Source organism: Chiloscyllium punctatum, chromosome 24 (genome assembly GCF_047496795.1).
Source record: "Chiloscyllium punctatum isolate Juve2018m chromosome 24, sChiPun1.3, whole genome shotgun sequence".
Lineage (NCBI taxonomy): Eukaryota > Metazoa > Chordata > Chondrichthyes > Orectolobiformes > Hemiscylliidae > Chiloscyllium > Chiloscyllium punctatum.
The window spans coordinates 37,049,081-37,075,565 of record NC_092762.1 but is presented as its reverse complement, the minus strand read 5'-3'; the positions used below and the strand labels follow the sequence as shown (position 1 = coordinate 37,075,565).

Below are 26,485 nucleotides of genomic sequence, written 5' to 3'. Positions count from 1 at the left end.
CTTCTTCTGGCTCCACACATACAATCCCTCCTTTGTCCTTGAGTGGGCCGACCCTTTCCCTGGTTACCTTCTTGCTTTTCTTAATCCTGTTTGCTAATAGCTTTTCACAACTTCCAAAATGAACAGCTTCACATTTTCCCACAATATACTCCATTTGCCAACTTTCTTCCAACTCTCTTAACCTATCAATATCTCTCTGTAGCCTGCTTAATTGGAAATACACTAGCTTTCGGAGCAACGTTCCTTCATCAGGTGATAGTGGAGGGCTCGATCATAACACAGAATTTATAGCAAAAATTTGCAGTGTGATGTAACTGAAATGAGACATTGGAAAAATTGATTGTCTGTTAAGCCTTTCATCTGTTAGAATACAGTGATAGTTTCACTACTTTCATGTGTAAATCACAAAACCCTTTTTTAAAAAGTTGTATTCTCGGGTTAGCTGTTAACAATGGTGATAGCTAGACAATATGTTGAAGGTGTTAGCCCCCTACACTGCAAATGTTTGCTATAAATTCTGTGTTACGATCGAGCCCTCCACAATCACCTGATGAAGGAGCATCGCTCCGAAAGCTAGTGTGCTTCCAATTAAACCTGTTGGACTATAACCTGGTGTTGTGTGATTTTTAACTTTGTACAGCCCCGTCCAACACCGGCATCTCCAAGTCTCTGTAGCCTGTTTGTATTCCTCTTGCGACCTGAGTTTCCACCTATTTTAATGTTGACTCCAAATGTGGCTACAGTACATTCACTGCCTTCCTCTAAGTCATTAACACATATTGTCTATCCATCTGATGGAAATGGAGGTGCAACCTCCTCAGCTAAGCAATGTCCACCATCTTTAGAAGTTCTGCAGAACCTACCAGCCTCTGTAAAAATTCAGCTCCTCAGGATCAGACCCATTCAAGGTTAATATTTCTTAACATAAGTCACAAGTGAATAATGACCCTACACTGGGTGACAATTGACAAGGAATCAGCACTTTGTTTTTTTTGCACAGTTTGTGCTTCCACAGATGGAGTTGCTATACAGAGACTTGCAGACTACAGCAAATTCTGAGGAGACATCAGTACACACTTCCGACAAAACCACCCGGAGAACAGCGGCACGCATGTAGCATTCTCACACTTGCAACAAGCCCCTCTTAGCTGTGACTCTATTCTCCCAGCTGTGTTAGTCATCCCACCAACCTCAGAGTCATAGAGTCATAAAGATGTACAGCATGGAAACAGATCCTTCAGTCCAACCTGTCCATGCCGACCAGATATCCCAACCCAATCTAGTCCCACCTTCCAGCACTCGGCCCACATCCCTCCAAACCCTTCCTATTCATACACCCATCAAAATGCCTCTTAAATGTTGCAATTGTACCAGCCTCCACCACTTCCTCTGGCAGCTCATTCCATACACGTACCACCCTCTGTGTGAAAAAGTTGCCCCTTAGGTCTCTTTTATATCTTTCCCCTCTCACCCCAAACCTATGCCCTCGAGATTTGGACTCCCCAACCCCAGGGAAAATACTTTGTCTATTTACCCTATCCATGCGCCTCATAATTTTGTAAACCTCTATAAGGTCACCCCTCAGCCTCCGAAGCTCCAGGGAAAACAGCCCCAGCCTGTTCAGCCTCTCCTTGTAACTCAAATCCTCCAACTCTGGCAACATCCTTGTAATTTTTTTCTGAACCCTTTCAAGTTTCACAACATCTTTCCGATAGGAAGGAGACCAGAATTGCACGCAATATTCCAACAGTGGCCTAAGCAATGTCCTGTACAGCCGCAACATGACCTCCCAACTCCTGTACTCAATACTCTGACCAATATAGGAAAGCATACCAAACGCCTTCTTCACTATCCTATCCACCTGCAACTCCACTTTCAAGGAGCTATGAACCTGCACTCTTTGTTCAGCAATACTCCCTAGGACCTAACCATTAAGTGTATAAGTCCTGCTAAGATTTGCTTTCCCAAACTGCAGCACCTCGCATTTATCTGAATTAAACTCCATCTGCCACTTCTCAGCCCATTGACCCATCTGGTCAAGATCCTGTTGTAATCTGAGGTAACTCTCTTTGCTGTCCACTACACCTCCAATTTTGGTGTCATCTGCAAACTTACTAACTGTACCTCTTATGCTCGCATCCAAATCATTTACGTAAATTACCAAAAAGTAGAGGACCCAGCCCCGATCCTTGTCGCACTCCACTGGTCACAGGTCTCCAGTCCGAAAAACAACCCTCCACCACAACCCTCTGTCTTCTACCTATCAGCCAGCTATGTATCTAAATGGCTAGTTCTCCCTGTATTCCATGAGATCTAACCTTGCTAATCAGTCTCCCATGGGGAACCTTGTCGAATGCCTTACTGAAGTCCATATAGATCACATCTACTGCTCTGCCCTCATCAATCCTCTTTGTTACTTCTTCAAAAAACTCAATCAAGTTTGTGAGACATGATTTCCCATGCACAAAGCCATGTTGACTATCCCGAATCAGTCCTTGCCTTTCCAAATACATGTACATCCTGTCCCTCAGGATTCCCTCCAACAACTTGCCCACCACTGAGGTCAGGCTCACTGGTCTATAGTTCCCTGGCTTGTCTTTACCGCCCTTCTTAAACAGTGGCACCACATTAGCCAACCTCCAGTCTTCCAGCACCTCACCTGTGACTATCAATGATACAAATATCTCAGCAAGAGGTCCAGCAATCACTTCTCTAGCTTCCCACAGAGTTCTAGGGTACACCTGATCAGGTCCTGGGGATTTATCTACCTTTACACGTTTCAAGACATCCAGCACTTCCTCCTCTGTAATCTGGACATTTTGCAAGGTGTCACCATCTATTTCCCTACAATCTATATCCTCCATATCCTTTTCCAGAGTAAATACCAATGCAAAATACTTGTTTAGTATCTCCCCCATTTTCTGCAGCTCCACACAACGGCCGCTTTGCTGATCTTTGAGGGTCCCTATTCTTTTCCTAGTTACCCTTTTGTCCTTAGTGTATTTGTAAAAACCCTTTGGCTTCACCTTAATTCTATTCTCCAAAGTTATCTCATGTCCCATTTTTGCCCTCCTGATTTACCTCTTAAATATACTCCTACTGCCTTTATACTCTTCTCAGCATTCACTCGATCTCTCCTGTCTATACCTTACATATACTTCCTTCTTTTTCTTGTGGGTTTGAGTCCTAATCCGGCAACTTCAGCACCAAAGCTAGGTTAATGCACCAGACGAGCACTGAAGGCATGCTGCAGTGTAGGAGATGCTGTTTTGTTGACAGAGATTTGAAATGGAAGCACTGTTTGCTGCCTCAAAAGGCTATCTCCCTGATTTCCAAAACAATATTGATCACTCAACCAGCAGGTCATTTGATAGCATTGCATTGGTAAGCAATTCAGGGAGCAACTTTGTTCCCATGATGTTTCATCCAGGGACAGCGACAGACATCATGGAGCCTGGAACTGCTTTTGGCCTGGGAAGCCTCACCCCCTCCCTACCCCAAGCACAGCCACTCCACCCCGGTCCTGGTTATTAAATGTTGATGCCTTGTGCCCAGGTTACGTTCCAATGGAGACTAAGTTCACTAGCTGGTGTTTGAGGGCTCAGAGATCCTGCCAATTTGAAGTATTCCAGGCTTCGGCTCCACCTTCTGACCGCTCCACATATCCCCTCATTCTCCAAGACAGCAAAAAGCTGTCCATTCTGACCCTGAACACATTCAATGGCGGAACAGCCGTAACCCCTCTCGAGGGGGGAGAGGAATACAGTGGATTTGTAACCTGTTGATTTCTGCTCATCTCAGTGAGTGTTAACTGAGTCTCTTTCCCTAGGCAGGAAGTGGGTGGGTCAATCAATGACCTCCTTTCAACATCCAGTCCCCCTGGACACAATGTCCACCCCTTACAGATGTCCCTTCAGTTCCCCTCCCGCTTCTGGTATTCCCACCAATAGGTCCATCACCCTTTTGTTTAACCACCGCAGTCACACTCCCCCACACCCCTCACTGTCCTGAGCAACCCCCAATATCTGTCCCACTCCTGGACTCTCAGAGACTCCAATGGTTTGTTGTGCCCTGATTGGCTGAGATTAGACTGCTACTGGCCAATCATATGGGCTGGTAGCTGTCAAAGTGAGGATCTGACTCTCCAATGGAGGGTCTGAAGTCGCACCAACTCTGGCCCTTCATGTTCATTGGCTGTGGGGCAAGTGGTCTCGGTGGTGCAGTGTCTGACAACCAGTCTCTGAAGGTCGGCAGAATTTTAAAAACCATAGAATGCCTACAGTGTGGAAGCAGGCCATTTGGTTCGAGTCCATACTGACTCTCCGAAGAGCATCCCCACCCAGGCCCATGCCATCCCTGTAATCCTGCATTTCTCATGGCCAATCCACCTAGCCTGGACATCCATGCAGACACGGGGCAAATGTGCACACTCCATACTGACATTTGCCCGAGGCTGGAGTCGCACCCAGATCCCTGGTGCTAGAAGGGCTAACCACTGAGCCACTGTGTCACCCCAGCGCCAATCACAGCCTCAATCCTCTGACAAATCTTGTGTCCTAACAATGGAATGGAATTGGGATGCAATTTGTATGTTCCTCCATCAGAATCTGAGTACATCTTGACATTCTGAAAACCCAACCAGGAAAGGGAGATGACATTTATCTTGCTTGAGTGGCAAATTATCGATTCTGCACTCCTTAAATAAAATTCTGCATCTCTGCAGCAATTACAGGGACATCTGGAAAGAGTCTGCTCAAATGGAATATTGTATGCAATTCTGGTTTATAGGAAGGATGTTGTGAAACTAGAAAGGATTTAAAAAAGATTTACAAGGATGTTGCCAGGGTTGGAGGATTTGATCTATAGGGAGAGGCTGAACAGGCTGGAGCTGTTTTCCCTGGACCATCAAAGGCTGAGGGGTGACCTGATAGAGGTTTATAAAATCATGAGGGACATGGATAGGGTAAATTGACAAGGTCTTTTCCCTGGGGTGGGGAAGTCCAGAACTAGAGGGAATAGGTTTAGGGTGAGAGGGGAAAGAATTAAAAGGGACCTAACTTTTTCATGCAAAGGATGGTGCGTGTATGGAATGAGCTGCCAGAGGAAGTGGTATGATTACAACATTTAAGAGGCATCTGGATGGTATATGAATAGGAAGTGTTGAGAGGGATATGGGCCAAGTGCTGGGAAATGGGACTGGATAAGTTTCGGAAATCTGGTCAGCCTGGACGAATTGGACTGAAGGGTCTGTTTCCGTGCTGTACAGTTCTACAACTCTATGTCTTTGGGATCCAGACCTCCTCCCTTTATAAAGCTGTCAGATTTGTTAGCTGTGTTAATTAATCATTGAGACTTGCTGCTTTGTGCTTTCCTCTACCAGCCCCACATCAGCACTTTCCCCAGTGCTTCAGCACACATGTTACAGCTATCCCTGAATTCACAAGGTTAACTTAACTGGCAGGTTCCTTCACAAGAAAGTGATTAATTTTGCAGCACGCTTATCTCCAGACTTGTGCTTTCTAAGTCAGCAAGGTGAGATATGAAAAAAAGTTCTTTAATCAAACTGAAGCAGATGGGTCTTGAACCCGAGACTCTGGGTCCATGGGTAGGGATGCTGCACCACAATAGGGCCCTAGAAGGGGAGGAAAGGAGTGCCATACATTGGCTGGGAATCAAACATGGGCCTCCCATGTGGCAGGCAAGAAATCTACCACTGAACTACCAACATAATTCCCACTAGGCCCAGATAATTTGATTGACTCAATGCAATTGAAAATACCTTGAAAATATTTCAAATATCATTTAAAAATCAGGGATACAGAAGAATAATGGTGATTTCACTGGGATAATGATAACCCAGTAACCTCAGGTTAATTTTCTATGCGTACAGGTTCAAATTTCACAATGGTACTGGTGAAATGTCAATACATAAAAATGTGGAATAAAAAAATGCCAAACATGTCACCACTATTTATCAGAAAAAACTCAACTTGATCAACTTTAAAAAGACAATCTGTTGGCTTGGTCTGGCCTACACATGACCCACAGCAATGGGGTTGAATCCTACTTACCCCTGAAATGGTCAAACAAGGGATGGGTAATAAATGCCAGCCCAGTCCATGATGCCCAATCTCAATTGTACTTTGGAGTCATTGTTGCAAAAACTAACAGCTTCGGAAGAGGAGAGAAAAAATCTACAACAAAATAGATTCTGAAAGGGAAACACAGAATCCCTACAGTGCAGACAGAGGCCATACAGCCCATCAAATCTGCACTGACCCTCTGAAGAGTATCTCATTCAGACTCTCCTGTCACCACGTTTCACAGAACTAATCCACCTAACTTGCACATCTTTGAACTCTAGGAGGAAACTAGAGCATCTGGAGGAAACCCACAAGACACAGGGCAAAAGTGCAAATTCCACACAGACAGTTGTCTGAGGCTGGAATCGAACCTGAGTTCCAGGCGCTGTGAGGCAGTAGTTGCTAACCACTGAGCTACCACACTGTAAAGTAGAAACCTCGCTTGAAAGGCATATACATAGCAACCATCACAACCACCAGTACTCTCTCAACACTTCAAAGTTAATGGGGCACATTTTCTCATGTGTGATCCCCATTTGAATGCACTGGAACCACAGCAACCAATCTACATTCAGCAAGCTCCCACAAAACAACACAAGAATGCCCATGATTTACATCTTTTGTGAGGCTGTTGATTGGGATACAAATATTGATCAGGGAACCAGGGAAAGCTCTCCTGTTCTTCTTCAGCATAGGACAGAGGAATACACTCAACTAGGCACATGAGGCTTCAGTTTACCATCTCCTTTGGAAGGGGAGCTGCTCTCTCAGCAATGTATTGGGCTATCATAGACTCCCTATGATGTGGAAACAGGCCTATCAGCCCATCACCAACCCTCCAAGGAGCATCCCACCCCATCCCTGTGACCCTGCATTTCCCATGGCCAATCCACTGAACCTGGAGATCTTTGGATTGTGGGAGGAAACTGGAATACCAGTGAAAACTCACATAGACATGGGGAGAATGTGCAAACGTCACACAGTCACCCGAGACTGGAATCGAACCCAGGACCCTGGTGCTGTGAAGCCACCGTGCTACCTTCATCTTAACGTTCATGCATGAGGAGTGGGACGTGAACCCGGAGTCTTAGGATTAGAAGGTGGTGGCTGTGCGACCAAGTTGGCATCTAAAGCTGTGAGGCAGGTGGCACAGATGCTGTGACATCTACATCATGGGCCAGCATTAATGATGTGCCTGTCAGCACCTTCCTAATTTTAGTTAGCCCAACCCCGCTCCTAATCTTCACCTGGACATAAACAAGGTTCACTAACAATGTGAATGGTCTAAACTGGAGTGTTCCCACAGTCGTGAGAGCTTCACTGTACAGATAGTTCATTAGTTAGATAATCTATTTTCAATTTTCAACCATGTTTATTTTCAGTTTTATTATTTATACAAAGGAAAACAAATAAATGTTGTATGCCAGAGATATAGACAGACAATAATGGGGTCTACACCTAAAGGTCTTTAATTACAAGTGTTGGGCTGAAAATACAGATGATAGTGAGCGGGGGGATTTCACTGGAGAAAGTTAGTTATTGCTGGTGGCAAAACGTGAACCCAACGATGTGCATTGAAGCAGTAGGGTGCCATGGAAAGCAGCTTCCTGATTCATAATGGCACTCCTCACAGAAGGCTCGTTTCAGCCCAACCTCCACCCACCAGAATACAAACTAGGAGCAGGAGTCGACCATGCAGCTCCTTCAGTGAGCCTCCTCTGCTAATTTGTAAGACCGTGGTTGACTTCAGGATTCAACCCTACCTCTCTGATTGTTCCACATATCCCTTCATTCCCTGTATCAAAATTCTATCCATCATGTAAACCAACCTTCCATCCACTGACTCCATCTATAACTCCATCCACTGACTCCATCTGTAACTCCATCCATTGACTCCATCTATAACTCCATCCACTGACTCCATCTATAACTCCATCCACTGACTCCATCTATACCTCCAAGCACTGAATCCATCTATAACTCCATGCACTGAATCCATCTATAACTCCATTCACTGACTCCATCTATAACTCCATCCACTGGCTCCATCTATAACTCCATGTACTGAATCCATCTATAACTCCATCCACTGACTCCATCTGTAACTCCATCCATTGACTCCATCTATAACTCCATCCACTGACTCCATCTATAACTCCATCCACTGACTCCATCTATACCTCCAAGCACTGAATCCATCTATAACTCCATTCACTGACTCCATCTATAACTCCATCCACTGGCTCCATCTATAACTCCATCCATTGACTCCATCTATAACTCCATCCACTGACTCCATCTATAACTCCATGTACTGAATCCATCTATAACTCCATGTACTGACTCCATCTATAACTCCATCCACTGGCTCCATCTATAACTCCATGTACTGAATCCATCTATAACTCCATGTACTGACTCCATCTATAACTCCATCCAATGACTCCATCGATAATTCCATGCACTGAATCCATCTATAACTCCATTCACTGACTCCATCTATAACTCCATCCACTGGCTCCATCTATAACTCCATGTACTGAATCCATCTATAACTCCATGTACTGACTCCATCTATAACTCCATCCATTGACTCCATCGATAATTCCATGCACTGACTCCATCTATAACTCCATCCAATGACTCCATCTATAACTCCATCCACTGACTCCATCTATAACTCCATCCAATGACTCCATCTATAACTCCATCCACTGACTCCATCTATAACTCCATCCACTGACTCCATCTATAACTCCATGTACTGACTCCATCTATAACTCCATCCATTGACTCCATCGATAATTCCATGCACTGACTCCATCTATAACTCCATCCAATGACTCCATCTATAACTCCATCCACTGACTCCATCTATAACTCCATCCACTGACTCCATCTATAACTCCATCCATTGACTCCATCGATAACTCCATTCACTGACTCCATCTATAACTCCATCCACTGACTCCATCTATAACTCCATCCACTGACTCCATCTATAACTCCATCCATTGACTCCATCTATAACTCCATCCACTGACTCCATCTATAACTCCATTCACTGACTCCATCTATAACTCCATTCACTGACTCCATCTATAACTCCATCCACTGACTCCATCTATAACTCCATCCAATGACTCCATCTATAACTCCATCCATTGACTCCATCGATAACTCCATTCACTGACTCCATCTATAACTCCATCCATTGACTCCATCTATAACTCCATGTACTGACTCCATCTATAACTCCATCCATTGACTCCATCGATAATTCCATGCACTGACTCCATCTATAACTCCATCCAATGACTCCATCTATAACTCCATCCACTGACTCCATCTATAACTCCATCCAATGACTCCATCTATAACTCCATCCACTGACTCCATCTATAACTCCATCCACTGACTCCATCTATAACTCCATGTACTGACTCCATCTATAACTCCATCCATTGACTCCATCGATAATTCCATGCACTGACTCCATCTATAACTCCATCCAATGACTCCATCTATAACTCCATCCACTGACTCCATCTATAACTCCATCCACTGACTCCATCTATAACTCCATCCATTGACTCCATCGATAACTCCATTCACTGACTCCATCTATAACTCCATCCACTGACTCCATCTATAACTCCATCCATTGACTCCATCGATAACTCCATTCACTGACTCCATCTATAACTCCATCCATTGACTCCATCTATAACTCCATCCAATGACTCCATCTATAACTCCATCCAATGACTCCATTGATAACTCCATTCACTGACTCCATCTATAACTCCATCCACTGACTCCATCTATAATTCCATCCACTGGCTCCATCTATAACTCCATCCAATGACTCCATTGATAACTCCATCCACTGGCTCCATCTATAACTCCATCCACTGACTCCATCTATAACTCCATCCACTGGCTCCATCTATAATTCCTGCTGCCTTGGGAAAGTAAAGAATAATCAAAGACCCCTCCCACCTTGGTTGTGTATTCTCTTCCATTGGGCCGAAGGTGTAAAAGTTTGAATACACTTGCGAACAAATTCAAGACCAGGTTCTTTCCCCCTGTTATCAGAGTTTAGAACAGACCTCTCAAATGTTAATTCTGATCTCTCTCTGTGCACCTTCTCTGTGTCTGTTACACTGTATTGTGTTTTGCTACTCTGATACATTTTGAATGGCACAATCTGCCTGTGTAACATGCAAAACAACACTTTCCGCTGTATCTCAATGAGACAATAAAATAATTAATCAATCTACATTATTCAATGGGGGGAACAACCATAGCCCTTTGGGGGAGATAATACCATAGCTCACAACTTTCTGATATCTCTTCATCTCAGTTCTAAATGATCAGCCTCGCATCCTAAAACTGTGCCCCTGTGTTCTAGATATTTTAAGAATTGAACCATTTCTCAGCATCTTTCCTGTTAAGTCCCTTCAGACCTTTGTCTCAATGAGATTGGTTCTTACTCTTTGAAACTCGAGACACACTGTAGAAATTTGCACAGGCTGTCATCCTAGCACTATTGCATACTTACCTTACCTTTAATAAAGTTTACCTTTAAGGACTCCATGAACAATGAATGTACAATATTGCAAAGGTGCTTGACATTGTGTCTACTCTGGGTTTGCAACATGCGCTCACAGAAATCAGTTGCCTTGCTGTTCTGCTTTGTTACTTATAATGTGTTTTAATGTTTTCAATAAACTAATCCACACTGTTAATCAATATCCAATGAGGGATTAATGATGGATGAGGGCTTGATTATGGGATCATTATCAATAATAGCATGGAAACCTCACTCAGAGGAGATGTGGTCTCGTGGTAATGTCACTGGGGTAGAAATCTGGAAACCCTTATAAATTCTCTGGATTGAAGTCACCCCATTGCAGATGCTGAAATCTGGATTCAATAAAAACATGGACTAAAAATCAGACTAATGGAAACTATATAACCACTCGAATAAAAGCAAGGTACTCGCCTGCTGGAAATTAAAGAAAAACAGAAAATGCTGGAGAAACTCAACAGGTTATGTAATCTCTTTGGAGAGAGAAACAGAACTGACATTTCAAGTCCGATAAGACTGTTCTTCAGAGGTTCAGAGCTCGGACCAGGTAAAACTCACAGATTTCTATTCTGAAAGGACATTAATAAACCAGATTGGTCTTTATGACAATTGTCAGTCATTGAGTCATATGGCATGGAAACAGACCCTTCGGTCCAACTTGTCCATGCTGACCAGATTTCCCAATCTGATCATTCCACACACACACCACCCTCTGTGTGAAAAAGTTCCCCCTTTGCTCCCTTTTAAATCTTTACCCTCTCACTTTAAATGCTCTTTAGTTCTGAATTCCCCCACTCTAGGGAAAAAAATCTTTGCTATTCCCCTTATCTAATCCCTCATGATTTTTATAACCTCTGTAAAATCACCCTTTGACCTCCTGTGCTCCACGGAAAAGAGTCCCAGCTTGCCCAGCTTCTATTTCAAATTTTCAATTGAATTCAAATTTCACCATCTGCCAGGTAGGATTGAACCCTATGTCCCCAAAACATTAACCTAAGGTTCCAGATTTCTAGTCCAGTGACAATTCCACTCCCTGTGTTGTTGCTGTTGCAATACCCTGTCCCACCTCTGACTTTAAGGTACATTATTTATTTAGCCACTTTGGACATATTAATATCCTCACTCTCATCGATCAAACAGATCCCTCCATCAGCATTAAATTATTATAAATAAAATCGCCTTGCTCTTCTTCCCCTCTCAGAATACGATTGCTGCCAAGTAAAAGGGATAAATAATCTTTTGCATCCTGAAACTTCCCTTTTATGTAATATTCACATGGCATGCTTTTAATTCTGAAAATGGACAGAGAAATTAATTCAACATTGATAAGAAAGTTGTTTTGAAATAGAGAACAACACAGAGTCAATGTCAATACATTCACAACCCTTACAGAAAATGATTGGAAACAGTGCCTAATGCTGGAATGTGCAGAATCTCAATCAATGTTTGCAGGAAGACAATAAAAACAAGTGTTTTCAGTCAGGACCCTTTTAAACAGGGAAGGCCTTCAACAAAAAATGTATCCTATTCTAAAGATTAATGCAAAGATTAATCCCGCTCAGATACCTGAGCGATAGGTTAAGGCCTATAGGATGCAGCCAAGGTTAATAAGCAATGATAAGGTGACTCTGGACCTCACTGTTCCTGAGGTTGCCAATGAGCTGCTGGGTGGTACCATCATTTTTTAAAAATGTGATAATTTCACACATTTGCTCCATTTTAATCTCACTGGGGATCAGGAGCACCAGGAAATGGCTAGAGTGGGCTTTCCCTGGACAACACCTCTTTAGCAGAACGGGGTGAGGATCAGAGAAAGAAGAGAAGTTATATATAGACTCACCGCGATAGCTTGGAGCCTCTCCTGTTGAAACAAAGTCTCGGACATCCTGAGAAAGCAAGAAAGAAAAGGATTACTCGATGAGACAATGACAAAAAAAAACTGTGTTGCTGCAAGAAGGAAAGAGATATTGAGATAATTCATCAGTAATCTTAAAAAAAAACATTCAAACCTGTTCTGGTCCAGCCTCATGATGCCTGCCTGCATATGATCCAGCAGTAAAATGCAGTCTAAGTGACCACCAATACTTGACAATATTATTCAGCCAGTGTCTCGCATTACCATAATACCCAGAGTAGAAGTTGAGTCTCAAATAGAAGCAGCCCATTCTGACCTGCAGGACTGCCATACCAATCAATCACCGCAGGAATCACACCACCATTTTAGCTACAAGCTGAACAAATAAATGTAGATACTTGGAATCAGACTGCACAGAGGAGGCTCTTCAGTCTTTTGGCACATGCTTGCTCTTTATGAAAGCAATTCAATTAGCCACCTGCTCCTTCCTTATATATTCACACAAATTTACCTTTCAAACTATTTATCCAATTCCATTTTGAAAGTTTGCATTCACTCTGCTCCTACCTCCTCCCTGATTGCCAGCAGTGTATTCCAGGTAATACCAACTCACTGTGTAAAAACATTCAGATTCATCCACCCCTTGATTATTTTGTAAATTCTCTGCAATGTGCACTCTCTGACTGCCAATCCTCCACTAAGTTTCTCCTTATTTGTCAACCCCCCTCCCAGTTTTGAACAACGTAGCACAAGTATGATTTGAAGGAATTTGACGATGAGAAGGCTGTAGGATTTTAATGTGCTCCTGCAGTCAATAGCAGCAGCGATTTGTAAACTCCATGATGCATTAAGGTAACAAAGAAGCCAGTGTAACGAGTGAAGGAACAGCTCCTGTTCAGTGGAGGGGATTGACAGATATGAAGCTGAGATCACAGCGTGTAAAGTTCACCAGTGACATCTTTCCAACTTGTTTGACTGAGCCATGAGGATTAAACTGCACCCAGGGAGCAGTGTCAACATATCATAGATAATCATAGATTTTCAACAGTCTGGAGACAGGCCATTTGGCCCAACAAGTCCACACCGACCCTCCAAAGAGTAACCCACCCAGACCCATTCCCTATCTTACTACTCTACATTCCTCTGACTAACCCACTTAAGCCTACACATCCCAGAACACTATGGCCAATTTAGCATGGCCAATTCACCTAAGCTGCATATCTTTGGGCTGTGGGAGGAAACTGGAGCACCCGGAGGAAACTCATGCAGACACAGCGTAGTTACCAATTGGACAGAGAGACTCTCTGGGACTTTCACCCTTCATACAAACACAGAGTTAGATTGGGTTATAAACATGAGAGAAATTCAACTGGATAGTGCTGTGTTTGACTCTGGACAGGCTTCCTCCCTCTCACTGTGTAGAACTCCTCCCAGCTTTATTGGTCTATGAGGCAGACAAAGCATGTGCTTCCTGAGGCAACCATTCCTTGAGCAGCTCATCAGAGACTACAGCTTCAGAGGTGCTACTCCACATCAAACAGAGCTGACCAGGAGACTCCTCCACTGCCATGCACAGCAGAAGAAAGTGAAGTTTGATCGTTGACCTGGTTGGCGACATTAGGAATACACCTTTAGGCCATCCAGTCTGAGAGTGGGCCTTGAACCTGGAATTTCTGGCTCAGAGGTCAACCTGTTACCCACTACCCTATAGGGACCACTCTTCACCTCACTGCTATCAACACCCCTTTCCACTTCTTACTGTTTCACATGCTTGTCTGGCTTCCTGATTAATTCCACTCCATTTTTCTCCTCAGCCTGTCACCCCCAAGCGCGTTGAGAGGTTTGTTTTACAATCAGGAGTGGGATTCCCAGCTGACCTCCATCCCAGTTCCCAGGCATAGGATGTGCTGGGATGCGTTGCAGGAATGGGATCCAGCAAAACAACACAAACCTGCGAATGATCCTAGGGTTTCTGTTGCCTGTGCGGGTCTTGATGATATCTCAGCTGTTAGTGGCGAACTGAATCATTCAGCATTTTCCATCAGTTAACCATGACTTCTACTTGCCAGTCTTTGCCAGTGGGTTGTGAATCTTTGTGGTTATGGAAGGACAGCTTTGGCAATGTCTTGTCTCTCAATGATGGAGATTTTTAGGAAATTGTCCAACCACTCAGAGGAGCAGATTCCTTTCAGCAGAAAACACCAGAATATCGCTTCCCTTCTATGACTAACAATACCAAATGGCACAGATCTAGATGATTTCTCAGAAGAATTTTGTTGGTGGACTGTTTATTAGAGAGATACTGTTTTTCTGTTTTGGACTAAAGAGAGAATTTTAAAGTAGGTGAATACAAGGCACTGTCATGTGGTGTCTAACAGCACATTCCACCATGTTTTCTTGACAGAGACCTCCCTACACCACAAACATCCTCTGCCTGTCTCTAAGGCGTATTGAGGAAGTGTTGGGTAGCAGTAATACTGCCTTCCATTTTGGCTCCTGAACTTCCCAAGGGCACCATGAGTTTAGGAAGGCCTCTTAGGGGGAATATAAAGTGCAAAACCCATGATTAGTAAACACTCTCCTCCCTTGGAAATACCCTTGTGTTTCTCTTGGTTCTTTTTATTTCAGTTCCTTTGCTTATTTGTGAAATAACTTCACAGAGGCTGGTATCCCGTCACCAAATCGCTCTTTTTTCGCACATGCATAGTATTTGACACTGGTCTGGTTTCCTCAGAGCCAGCTGTCAGAGGGAACAGAAACTCTGGACTCCTGTTCATATCTGTCAGCCAAGGCTCCCTGATTGGTCCTGATTAACAATACCAATCAGGGAACTCAAATTCTATGAGATCATCTGGCTGACCTCATTACAATCACCGCAACTTGGTTCTGAAAATTGTCTCACTATTCCAAATCCAACCCCTTCATCAGACAGCTTGGTTGATTTGTATGATTCAAGGCTGGTAGCAGAATTTAGTTGGTTGGAGGATGGTACCAGAGCCTATCAATGAGAGAATGGATTCTCACAGTTCGCTATACATCGAAAGGACTTGATCAAAGAGCATTGATTATAGGAATTGGGATATCATGCTATGGTTGTACAGAACATTGTTGAGGCCACTTTTAGAGTCGTCTGGCTGCCCTGCTGCAGGCAGGGTATTATTAAGTTATAAAGGGTGTAGAAAAATTATACAAGGATGTTGCTGGAACTGAAGGGTTTGAGTTATAAGGAGGAACTAGGAAGACTGGGACTTTTTTCCCTGGAATGTAGGAGGTTGAGGGGTGATCTTGTAAAAGTTTATAAAATCATGAGGAGCATAGATAAGATGATTAGCAAAGATCTTTCCCCATGGAGTATAGAGTACAGAGTACAGAGGTTTAAAGTGAGAGGGGAAAGGTTTAAAAGGGACCTGAGGGACAACGTTTTCACGTAGAGGGTGGTGCGTGTGTGGAATGAACTGCCAGGGGAAATGGTAGAAGCAGGTACAGTTAAACATTTAAATGGCATTTGGACAGGGACAAGAATAGGAAAGGTTTAGAGGGAGATGGGCCAAAGGATTGGATTAGTTTGGAAAACCTGGTTGAATACATGGGTTGGACCGAAGGGTCTGTTTATGACTCTGTGACGCTATTTGACGTTCTATTGGACTGTGTGATTGAGAGCTAGATATTTTGTTAATACTGGTTTGCCAGTCTGTGTGATTGGGAGCTGATGAGCTAGTTATCAAATTATCTGAACATGATATGAATGTGGCAGTGATGTTGGGAGGACTGTTTTTACAAACCAAGCAGTTCCATTCTGTAGCAGAACACTGACATGCCCTCGTGTTTCAGATCGCTCTCCAATGCAGCAGTTCACCAGTACCCTGCAGAAGAATATTAACTTCATATATTATTCACATTCGTCAAGGCTACCTAATATCAGATTCGAAAAAGGGGTCCAATTGAATTCCCCACTGAAGTGGTTCTGCCTCGGAAGAAGTGTCACTTGTTCCCAAAACGGAGTACACCTTGATTGGGTTTACAGTAGATATTCCATCACTTCTCCCACCCCAGCTTGTGTGGGAGAGTCTGTGATCAGACAGTGAGTGGTTTACTCAGACAGAGGCTTCAGAGCTGAGAAAGTGAGGACTCCAGATGCTGGAGTGCCAGAGTTGAAAAATGTGGTGCTGGAAAAACACAGCAGGTCAGGCAGCATCTGAGGAGCAGGAGAATCGACGTTTCGGGCATAAGCCCTTCTTCAGGAATGAGGCTGGTGTGCCAAGCGGCCTGAGATAAAAGGAGGGGGGAGGGAATTTGGGGGAGGAGCGCTGGGAATACAATAGGTGGAATGAGGTGAGGGTGAGGGTGATAGGCTGGAGAGGGGGTGGGGGCAGAGAGGTCGGGAAGAAGATTGCAGGTCAAGAGGGCGGTGCTGAATCCGAGGGTTGGGACTGAGATAAGATGGGGGGAGGAGAAATGAGGAAGCTGGAGAAATCTACATTCATCCTGTGTGGTTGGAGGGTTCCCAGGCGGAAGATGAGGCGCTCTTCCTCCAGGCGTCGTGTGGCCAGGGTCTGGCGATGGAGGAGGCCAAGGACCTGCATGTCATTGGTGGAGTGGGAGGGGGAGTTAAAGTGTTCAGCCACGGGGCGGTTGGGTTGGTTAGTGCGGGTGTCCCAGAGGTGTTCCCTGAAATGTTCCGCAAGTAGGCGGCCTGTCTCCCGCATGTATAGGAGGCCACATCGGGTGCAGCAGATACAGTAAATGATGTGTGTGGAGGTGAATTTGCGACGGATCTAGAAGGATCCATTGGGGCCTTGGAGGGAGGTGAGGGGGGAGGTGCGGGCGCAAGTTTTGCACTTCTTGCGGTTGCAGGGGAAGGTGCCGGGAGTGGAGGTTTGGTTGGTGGGGGGTGTGGATCTGACGAGGGAGTCGCAGAGGGAGTGGTCTCTCCTGAATGCTGATAGGGGTGGAGACGGAAATATATCCCTGGTGGTGGGGTCTGTCTGGAGGTGGTGGAAATGACAGAGGATGATACAATGTATCCGGAGGTTGGTGGGGTGGAAGGTGAGGACCAGTGGGGTTCTGTCCTGGTGACAATTGGAGATTCAAGGGCGGAGGTGCGGGAAGTGGAGGAGATGCAGTGGAGAGTGTTGTCGACCACGTCGGAGGGGAAATTGCGGAGGGGAGCTGAGGCCCAGAATGGGAGTCAACAGCATTTCTTCCTAATGTCAGATATCTCCGGCATGGGATCTGTGGTCACTCAGTAACAGGAGTGTTCAGGAGCACCCCAGCCATCTCTCCACTCACTATTCGAGATGGGTGAGACTGGCAGTGTGAGTTGCACTGTGAGACCCATACTGAGATTACTCCCGACAGGAATTGCTGTCAGGCTTCCCTTTGAGAATCTGCCAGATTAACGCAAGAGCGAGAAAAACGGAAAGTGTTTTCATTTGTATTGCACCTTTTGCACCACCTTAGGACATCCCAAGGCACAGGTGAGTGCTGTAAACACAGCACCACCTTTATGCAGACTGCAGACTTGAGGGAAAATCCCTCTGGGTGTGTTACTTGTTAGGTGTCAGGGTAAGGGCATATCTTGTCGTGACCAGAAGAGAAAATTGGAAAGGAAGGAGGATAATCCAGGGTAGGGCAGCCAAGAACATAGTGTAGGAACAGGCAGGACTGATAATTAGAGTTAGGGTTAGGGTCAGTTAGGCACTATATTTGAAAGCAATGACATTGAGGATTGTAGATTTATTGCACATGTCACGTGCAAATTGGCAGAGAGAAGATTATTCAGGGAAGTTACCATGTGGAGAAGTCTGGCAGAGACAAGGCAGGGATTAGCCAGGAAGGTCATTGTATCATTATTGAAAAGGATAAATAGGGAGGGGACCAAGGTTTTTAAATTAGTAACAAAGTGACATGCAGCAGAGGGCGGGGGGAGTTTATGCAGAGAAGATGAAATTAATCTGAACATCAACAGAACAGAAAATACTAGGGTAAAGCACGTTCTCCCCATGGGTTACCTCCGGATGCTCCGGGTTCCTCCGGCAATCCAACGATGTGCAGGTTAGGTGGATTGACCATAGGAAATGCAGAGTTACAGGGACAGGGTAGATGGTGGGGTTGAGTGGGGTGGGATGGTGGAGGGAAGCATGGGTCTGGTGGGATGCTGTTCAGAGGGTTGGTTCAGACTCGATGGGCTGATTTGCCTCTTTCTGCACTGTGGGGATTTTCTGATTCTAAGAAAAGACTAAACTTAAGTGAGGAGTTAATTTATTGAGCTTGAATGCAAAAAAAAGTTAAAAATCAAATAAGAAGAACTGCTATTTAGAAGATTTAAACTCTCTGTAGTGTAACACACAGTGTCTTTAATGATTAAGGGATATTTTGGCTATCATATTTTGTGAGGAACCAGACTTAATAGGGATTACTGAGAAATATCTAGAGAAAAAAAAATCAGTGCTTGGATTTAAACATTTAACATTTAAACAAAGCAGGATACAACACATTTCAAAAGATAGAGAGGGATAAAAGGGAAGTGGAGGAGTTGTGTTTATTCAGGTGCACAGAATGGCTATCATCAAAAGTGTCAGCAAAGTCGACATTAAATCCATTAGACTACAAGACAAAGGAGCAGAAATTAGGCCATTCAGCCCATCATGTCTGTTCCGCCATTCAATCATGGCTGATAAGTTTCTCAACCCCATTCTCCCGCTTTTTCCCTGTAACCCTTGATCCCCTTGACAATTAAGAGTCTATCTATTTCAGTCTTAAATATACTCAATGACCTGGCCTCCAAAGCCCTCTGTGCCAGTGAATTCCATAGATTCACCACTCTCTGGCTGAAGACGTTTCTCTTTACCTCCGTTCTAAAAGGTCTTCCCTTTACTCTAAGACTGTGCCCTCGTTCCTCATCTCTCCTACCAATGGAAACATCTTCCCAACATCCACTCTGTCCAGGCTATTCAGTATTCTGTATGTTTCAATTAGATTTCCCCCCCCACCCCATCCTTCTAACCTTCATTGAGTATAAACCCAGAGTCCTCAAATGTTTCTCATATGTTAAGCTTTTCATTCCTATGACCATTCTCGTGAATCTCCAATTCAATAAAGAGAAACTAAAAGATTAATCAGACCAATTACTGTAGTCTACAGACTCACTGTTAGCACAAGGCAGTGTACCTTTAAGACAGTTAGATTGATATCATGATGTGTGATGTTTAAACATATAGGACCTAACTTCACTTCTAACATCAGTAGCAGTATATGAACCACAGGAATATTTTGCTTGCAGTTACTCTGTCTTTTCTTTATACATTCACTGCGCTCAGAGCCGAGTCCATTTGTCAGTGTGGGATTTCATTGCAGCGTAAGAGTGAATTATGGCATTCTGTCTCAACCTTACCCCAATCTTTATGTTATGTAGAAATAGATAGAAATTGCTGGTCTTCGGCAGTGGCCGGTTTGTGAAACCAAGAGGGTGTGAAATGAATAAAAAAGGATTTTTGTCTCCTTTTTAAAATAAATAGTTTGTGAAATTAAATGGTGCTGTTTTTTGTGGCGACCTATATGCATTTTACTGTATTTTCATAAATACAAGTAGCAATAAATTTCTTCCTACCTAATTCTTGAAGTAGCTAATCCCGTATCGGTCCTTACCCTAGTCTGGCTTCAGCTGTGTCTCGAATTGGTTGTTAGTGAATGACATGATTGGCATAACATGATGAGATAAGAGTGTGGATTGACACATCAAATTGTGATACTGTTGCCAACACAGAGACAGGGTTGAGGGAGAGACAGGACTGGCAGCTGAACATGCTGGGGTATCGGAGCTTCAGGCAGGTCAAGGGAGGATATCGAAGTGGAGGTGGTGTCATATGATTAATTAAGGAGTCGGTTACTGCAGTGAGGGATAATATCCTGCAGGAGTCTTCACATAAGGTTTGCTAGGTAGAACTTAAGAATAAAAAAGGTGGCATTCACATTGCTGGGAGGCCCCAGTCAGTGTTAATGTATCAAACATTCACTAAAGTGTGTAACAATAATAGGGTAATTACATTAAAGGATTTCAACTTTCCCAACATTAATTCAGGTTATCATAGTGTAAAAGGTTTAAAGGGAGAGGATTTCTTGAAATACATTCCAGAGAGCTGTTCATGTCCACACAGAAGGTCAAGCACATAGTGGTGACAGTGCTGGATGGAATTCTGGGTAATGAAAGTGATGGGTGACAGTGCGGGAGCGTTGTACTGACAGCAACAACAACACTGCACCTTCGAGGTTGATTTTGTGAATGCTCTGCAGAAAAGGGGTCTTGGATCGGGGTAAGGCAGATTTCATTAAATAAGGCAATAGCTAGCCAATATAGACAGGGATCAGCGAGTTCACTGCTTTTTGTCATTTATATAAATGTGAACATCGGAGGCATAGTTAGTAAGTTTGCAGACATCATCAAAAGTGGAGGTGTAGTGGACAGCAAGGAAAGGGTTACATCAGAGTACAACGGGACCTTGATCAGATGGGCCAATGGGCTGAGGAGTTTAATTTAGATAAATTTGAGCTGATGCACTTTGGAAAGGCAAATCAGGGCAAGACTTGTACACTTAATAGTAAGGTACTGGGGAGTATTGCTGAACAAACTGAACTGGGAGCGCAGGATCATAGTTCCTTGAAAGTAGAGTCACATGTAGATAGGATAGTGAAGAAGGCATTTGGTATGCTTGCCTTTATTGGTCAGAGTATTGAGTATAGGAGTTGGGAGGTCATGTTGCAGCATACAGAACTTAGGTTAGGCCACTTTTGGAATACTGTGTGCAATTCTGGTCTCCCTCCGTTGTGAAACTTGAAAGGGTTCAGAAAAGATTTACAAGGATGTTGCCAGGGTTGGAGAGTTTGAACTAAAGGGAGAGGCTGAATAGTCTAGGGCTGTTTTCCATGGAGCGAGGGACGCTGAGGGGAAACCTTATAGAAGTTGATAAAATCATGAGGGACATAGATAAGGTAAATAGACAAGATCTTTTCCCTGGGATGGGGGAGTCCAGAACTAGAGGGCATGGGTTTAGGGTGAGAAGGGAAAGATTTAAAAGTGACCTAAGGGGCAACTTTTCCACGCAGAGGGTGGTGTGTTTATCGAATGAGCTGCCAGAGGAAGTGGTGGAGGCTGGTTAGGTATATGAATAGGAAGAGTTTACACCCAGGACTGCTGTCCCTGGAGCAAACCAACATAAAATGGACTGGTCTCCTTTGAAAACAAGCTCATATCAGAATGAGGGAGAAAACTCATGAAGAGGAAAGACTGATCTAGCAACTCTCCAAGTGTCTGTCCTATCCTGTCCTATTTGCAGCAGAATCCATGAAGTCAGATCATTCACAGCAGCCACCAGCAGAATCTTCCCAAACATCCCACATGGTGGCAATAATTCTCTCCTTCTCAAAGGATGAACAAGATGGATTGGCAGAAACATGGAGGGTAAAAAACACAAATGGGGGACTTCAGTAAAACAACATAGAATAATATTCATCAAGGATTTTAATTATCCTCATATAAATTGACCAGAAGTTGTAGATAAAAGGGTTAAGGGAATAGTGTTTCTACCATGTGTACAGGACTCTATTCTCAAGGTAGAGGCTTATAGAGTCCTTCGGCCCAACGTCCCCATGCTGCCCATTTTTCACAATTTAAACAAGTCCCATTTGCCTGCATTTGGTCAATATCCCCCCATTCCTATCCCATTTACGTACCAGTCCAAATGTTTCTTAAATGACTAAATTGTATTCACCCCCGTATTCTATAGGTGTATAAGGGATATAAGAATTACCAGAGTAAGATTAAGGCCAAACAAGGACAGTGTGTGGAGTCTGAAGAGATACGGGAAGTGCTAAATGAATATTTTCGACAATAGTCACACTGGAAAAAGACAATGTTGTTGAGGAGAATACTGAGAAACAGGCTACCAGACTAGTTGAGATTGAGGTTCACAAGGAGGAGGTGTTAGAAATTCAGTGAAAATAGATAAATCCCCTGGGCCGGATGGGATTTATCCTAAGGATTCTCTGGAAGCCAGGGAGGAGATTGCTAAGCCTTTGGCTTTGATCTTTACATAATCATTGCCGACAGGAATAGTGCCCGAAGCAAACGTTGTCCCCTTGTTCAAGAAGAGGATTAGAGACAACCCTGGTAATTACAGACCAGTGAGCCTTACTGTGGTTGTGGGTAAAGTGTTTGAAAAAGTTATAAGAGATAAGAATAAGTTGATTAGGGATAGTTATCACGGTTTTGTGAAGGGTACGTTGTGCCTCACAGACCTCTGAGTTCTTGGAGAAGGTGACCAAACAGGTGGATGAGGGTAAAGCAGTTGATGTGGTGTACATTGATTTCAGTAAGGTGTTTGATAAGGTTCCCCACGGTAGGCTACTGCACAAAATACAGAGACATGGGATTCAGGGTGATTTTGCAGCTTGAATCAGAAATTGGCTGGCTGAAAGAAGGTGGTGGTTGCTGGGAAATATTCATCCTGGAGTTCAGTTACTAGTAGAGTACCGCAAGGATCTGTACTGGGTCCACAGTTGTTTGTCATTTTTATAAACAATGAGGGTTTAGAAGGATGGGTTCGTAAATTTGTGGATGACACTAAGGTCGGGACAGCTATGGATAGTGCTGAATGATGTTGCAGGTTACAGAGGGACATAGATAAGCTGCAGTGCTGGGCTGAGAGGTCGCAAATGGACTTTAATGCGGAAAAAGAGCAACAGGCATGCAGAGTACTGGGCAAATGGTAAGATGTTTGGTCGTGTAGATGTGTACATGGATCCCTCAAAGTTGCTACCCAGGTTTATAGGGCTGTTTAGAAGGCATATGGTGTGTTAGCTTTTATTAGTAGAAGGATCGGGTTTCTGAACCACGAGGTCATGCTGCAGCTGAGGTCATGCGGCTGCACTTGGAGTATTGCATGCTGTTCTGGTCACCGCATTATAGGAAGGATGTGGAAGCTTTGGAAAGGGTTCAGAGGAGATTTACTAGGATGTTGCCTGCTACGGGAGGGAAAGTCTTACGAGGAAAGGCTGAGGAGGGACTTGAGGCTGTTTTCATTAGAGAGAAAAAGGTTGAGAGGTGACTTAATTGAGACATTTAAGATAATCAGAGGGTTAGATCGAGTGGACAGTGAGAGCCTTTTTCCTCAGATGGTGATGGCTAGCATGAGGGGACAGAGCTTCAAATCGAGGGTGATAGATATAGGACAGATGTCAGAGGCAATTTCCTTACTCAGAGAGTAGTCGGGGCGTGGAATGCACTGCCTGCAACAGTTGTAGACTTGCCAACTTTATGGACATTTAAATGGTCATTGGATAGGCATAATGATGATAATGGAATAGTTTAGGATAGATGGGCTTCAGAGTGGTTTCACAGGGCGGCGCAACATCGAGGGCCAAAGGGTCTGTACTGCGCTGGAATGTTCTTTGTTCTATGTTCCACCACTATCTCTCACAGCTGGTTCCAGGCACTCACCACACTATGTGAAAAGATAGTCCCCTGGACTCTTTTGTATCTTTCCCCTCTCACCTTAAACCTATGCCCTTTAGTTTTATACTCCACAACTCTTAACTGCCTCTGGGTAATTAGGGATGGCCCAGCCAGCGACACCCGCATCCCATTGAAGAACAGAAATGAAGTTGATAATAAAGAGGGAGAAATATGACAAAACCAAACTAGTAGATTGGAGAAAAGCTTTTTTTGAGGGTTTTTATCTGAGGGGCCAAAACATTTTCTGAAAAAAAATAAAATGGGCAAAATGATGGGCAAACAAAGATGTAAAACACCAATGGGAAAGATTAAAAACAATGTTTCAACAAAGAGCAGTAGGAATATATGCTGTTACAAAGAAGCCCAAGCTAATCATTAATGAATCACCACACATGAATAAAGACATAATGGTACAATTGTGGGAAAGGACACAGATATACATTAGATGCACAGACAACAGTTAGCATCATGGAGAACACAAAAAATTAAAAGATAAGCCAAAAATAACAATTAGGAAGGTAGAGACACTACAAAATTAAATTGTCAAGGAACAGAAAACAAAATAGTAAACCATATGGCTGTTTAAAAACAATCCAGGGAGGAGATAACAAAGTTAAAACTGTTCATTTTTAATAATCTATTTTAGAAAGCTTTAGTGCCAGAGGCCTGAAAGATAGCCAGTGTAATTCCTATATTTACAAAGTGGGGGATGCAGAACATTTCCATAAAATTATAGACCTGTCAGTTTAATTTTAGTGGTAGGAAAAATAATGTCACCCTTACTAAATGATAGAATATCTAGAGGACAGGGCTATTCCAATGACTAGGCACCACGGATCTCAAAAGGAAAATCCTTGCTCGCTGTCCTTATGAATTTTTGAAGTGGTCACAGATAAAGTAGACAAAGGCAACACAGTAGACATCATTTATCTGGCTTTTCAAAAGGCCTATGACAGGCTTCCACAAAACAGGCTATGAATAAAATAATGGACAGTCAAAAGACAAGCAGCAGAATGAATGTCTGCCTGTTTCAAGACTGACTGCTGAGAAAATGGTTAAATGTGAGTTATTTGGAGTGTGGTGTACGGCAAGGATCAATACTGGGGTTACTGCTTTTCACAATTTACATCAATATGAACATTGAAAACTTACAATGCAATTTTTAAGTTTCCAGAAGCTGCCAAATTAGGGTGAGGTCAGTACTAAAAATCAAAATCACAGAATTTGTACAATGCACAAGAAGCCCTTTGGCCTGTCATGGATTAGTGGTGCTGGAAGAGCACAGCAGTTCAGGCAGCATCCAACGAGCAGTGAAATCGACGTTTCGGGCAAAAGCCCTTCATCAGGAAGGGCTTTTGCCCGAAACGTCGATTTCACTTCTCGTTGGATGCTGCCTGAACTGCTGTGCTCTTCCAGCACCACTAATCCAGTATTTGGTTTTCAGCATCTGCAGTCATTGTTTTTACCTCATTGTTTTTACCTTTGGCCTGTCATGCCTGTCCTAACTCTTCCAAAAGATATTTCACTTCATGCCCCTTCCCTGCTTTCTCTCCTTAACACCGCACATTGTTCCTTTTAAGATAATAGCCAAACTTCATTTTCAATGCACTCTCAGGCAGGGCATTCCAGATCTTAAGCAGTCATTGCATTGGTGTATCTCTTTTGCTGCTTTTGCCAATTACATTAAGTATGTTCTCTTTCACTCTGTGTCCTTTCATTCAGAGGAGGTTCACTAGATTAATTGCAGGGCTGAAAGGTTTGTCTCATGCAGTGAGATTGAGCAGTTTATGCCAATTCTCTCTGGCATGTAGAAGTGTAGGAGGTGATTTATTTGAGGTATATAGGATACTAGAGGTGATTGACAAAGTATACATAGAGCAGATGTTTCACATTGTGGGACAATCTAGAATGAGAGGTCAAATTTTTAGGATCATGTTAAGGCAGACTTAATACAGAGATAAGGAGGAATGGTTTATCTTAAAGGGTTGAGAACCTGCGGAATTCATGACCCCAGAACAGCAGTGGACACTGGGACCCTGAATACGTTTAAGGAGACAGAGTTTTAATCAGTAATAGGTTGAAGGATTATGGAGAGTGGGCAGGAAAGTGAAATTAAGGCTGAAATGAGATCAGCCATGATCATATTAAATCGTGCAGCAGGGTTGAATGACCTAATCCTGCTCCTACATAAGAACATAAGAAATAGGAGCAGAATTCGGCCATGTGGCCGTTTGAGCCCACTCCATCATTCAATAAGATCATAGCTGATCTTTTTGTGGCCTCATCTCCATTTATCCACCTTCCCACCATAACCCATAATTCCTTTGTTGTTCAAAAATCTATCTTTGCTTTAAAAACATTTAACCAGGTACCCTCAACTGCTTCACCGTACAGGAATTCTACAGATTCACAACCCTTTGGAAGATGTTCCTCTTTAACTCAGC

At 43.5% G+C, this 26,485-nt stretch overlaps 1 protein-coding gene across 3 annotated transcripts in view; it reads right to left on the bottom strand.

Annotated features, from left to right (window-relative positions):
- The window catches only part of palm1a (paralemmin 1a), a 292,230-nt gene that overhangs the window by 174,202 nt on the left and 91,543 nt on the right, over positions 1-26,485 (bottom strand). For 2 of the 3 annotated variants that reach the window (XM_072593634.1, XM_072593635.1), the window contains exon 2: positions 12,518-12,563. In XM_072593634.1, coding sequence (XP_072449735.1) covers positions 12,518-12,563 — 46 coding nt within the window. Of the gene's footprint in view, positions 1-12,517; positions 12,564-12,686; positions 12,730-26,485 lie in introns of those variants that run through there. The other variant, XM_072593633.1, reaches the window with a different exon arrangement.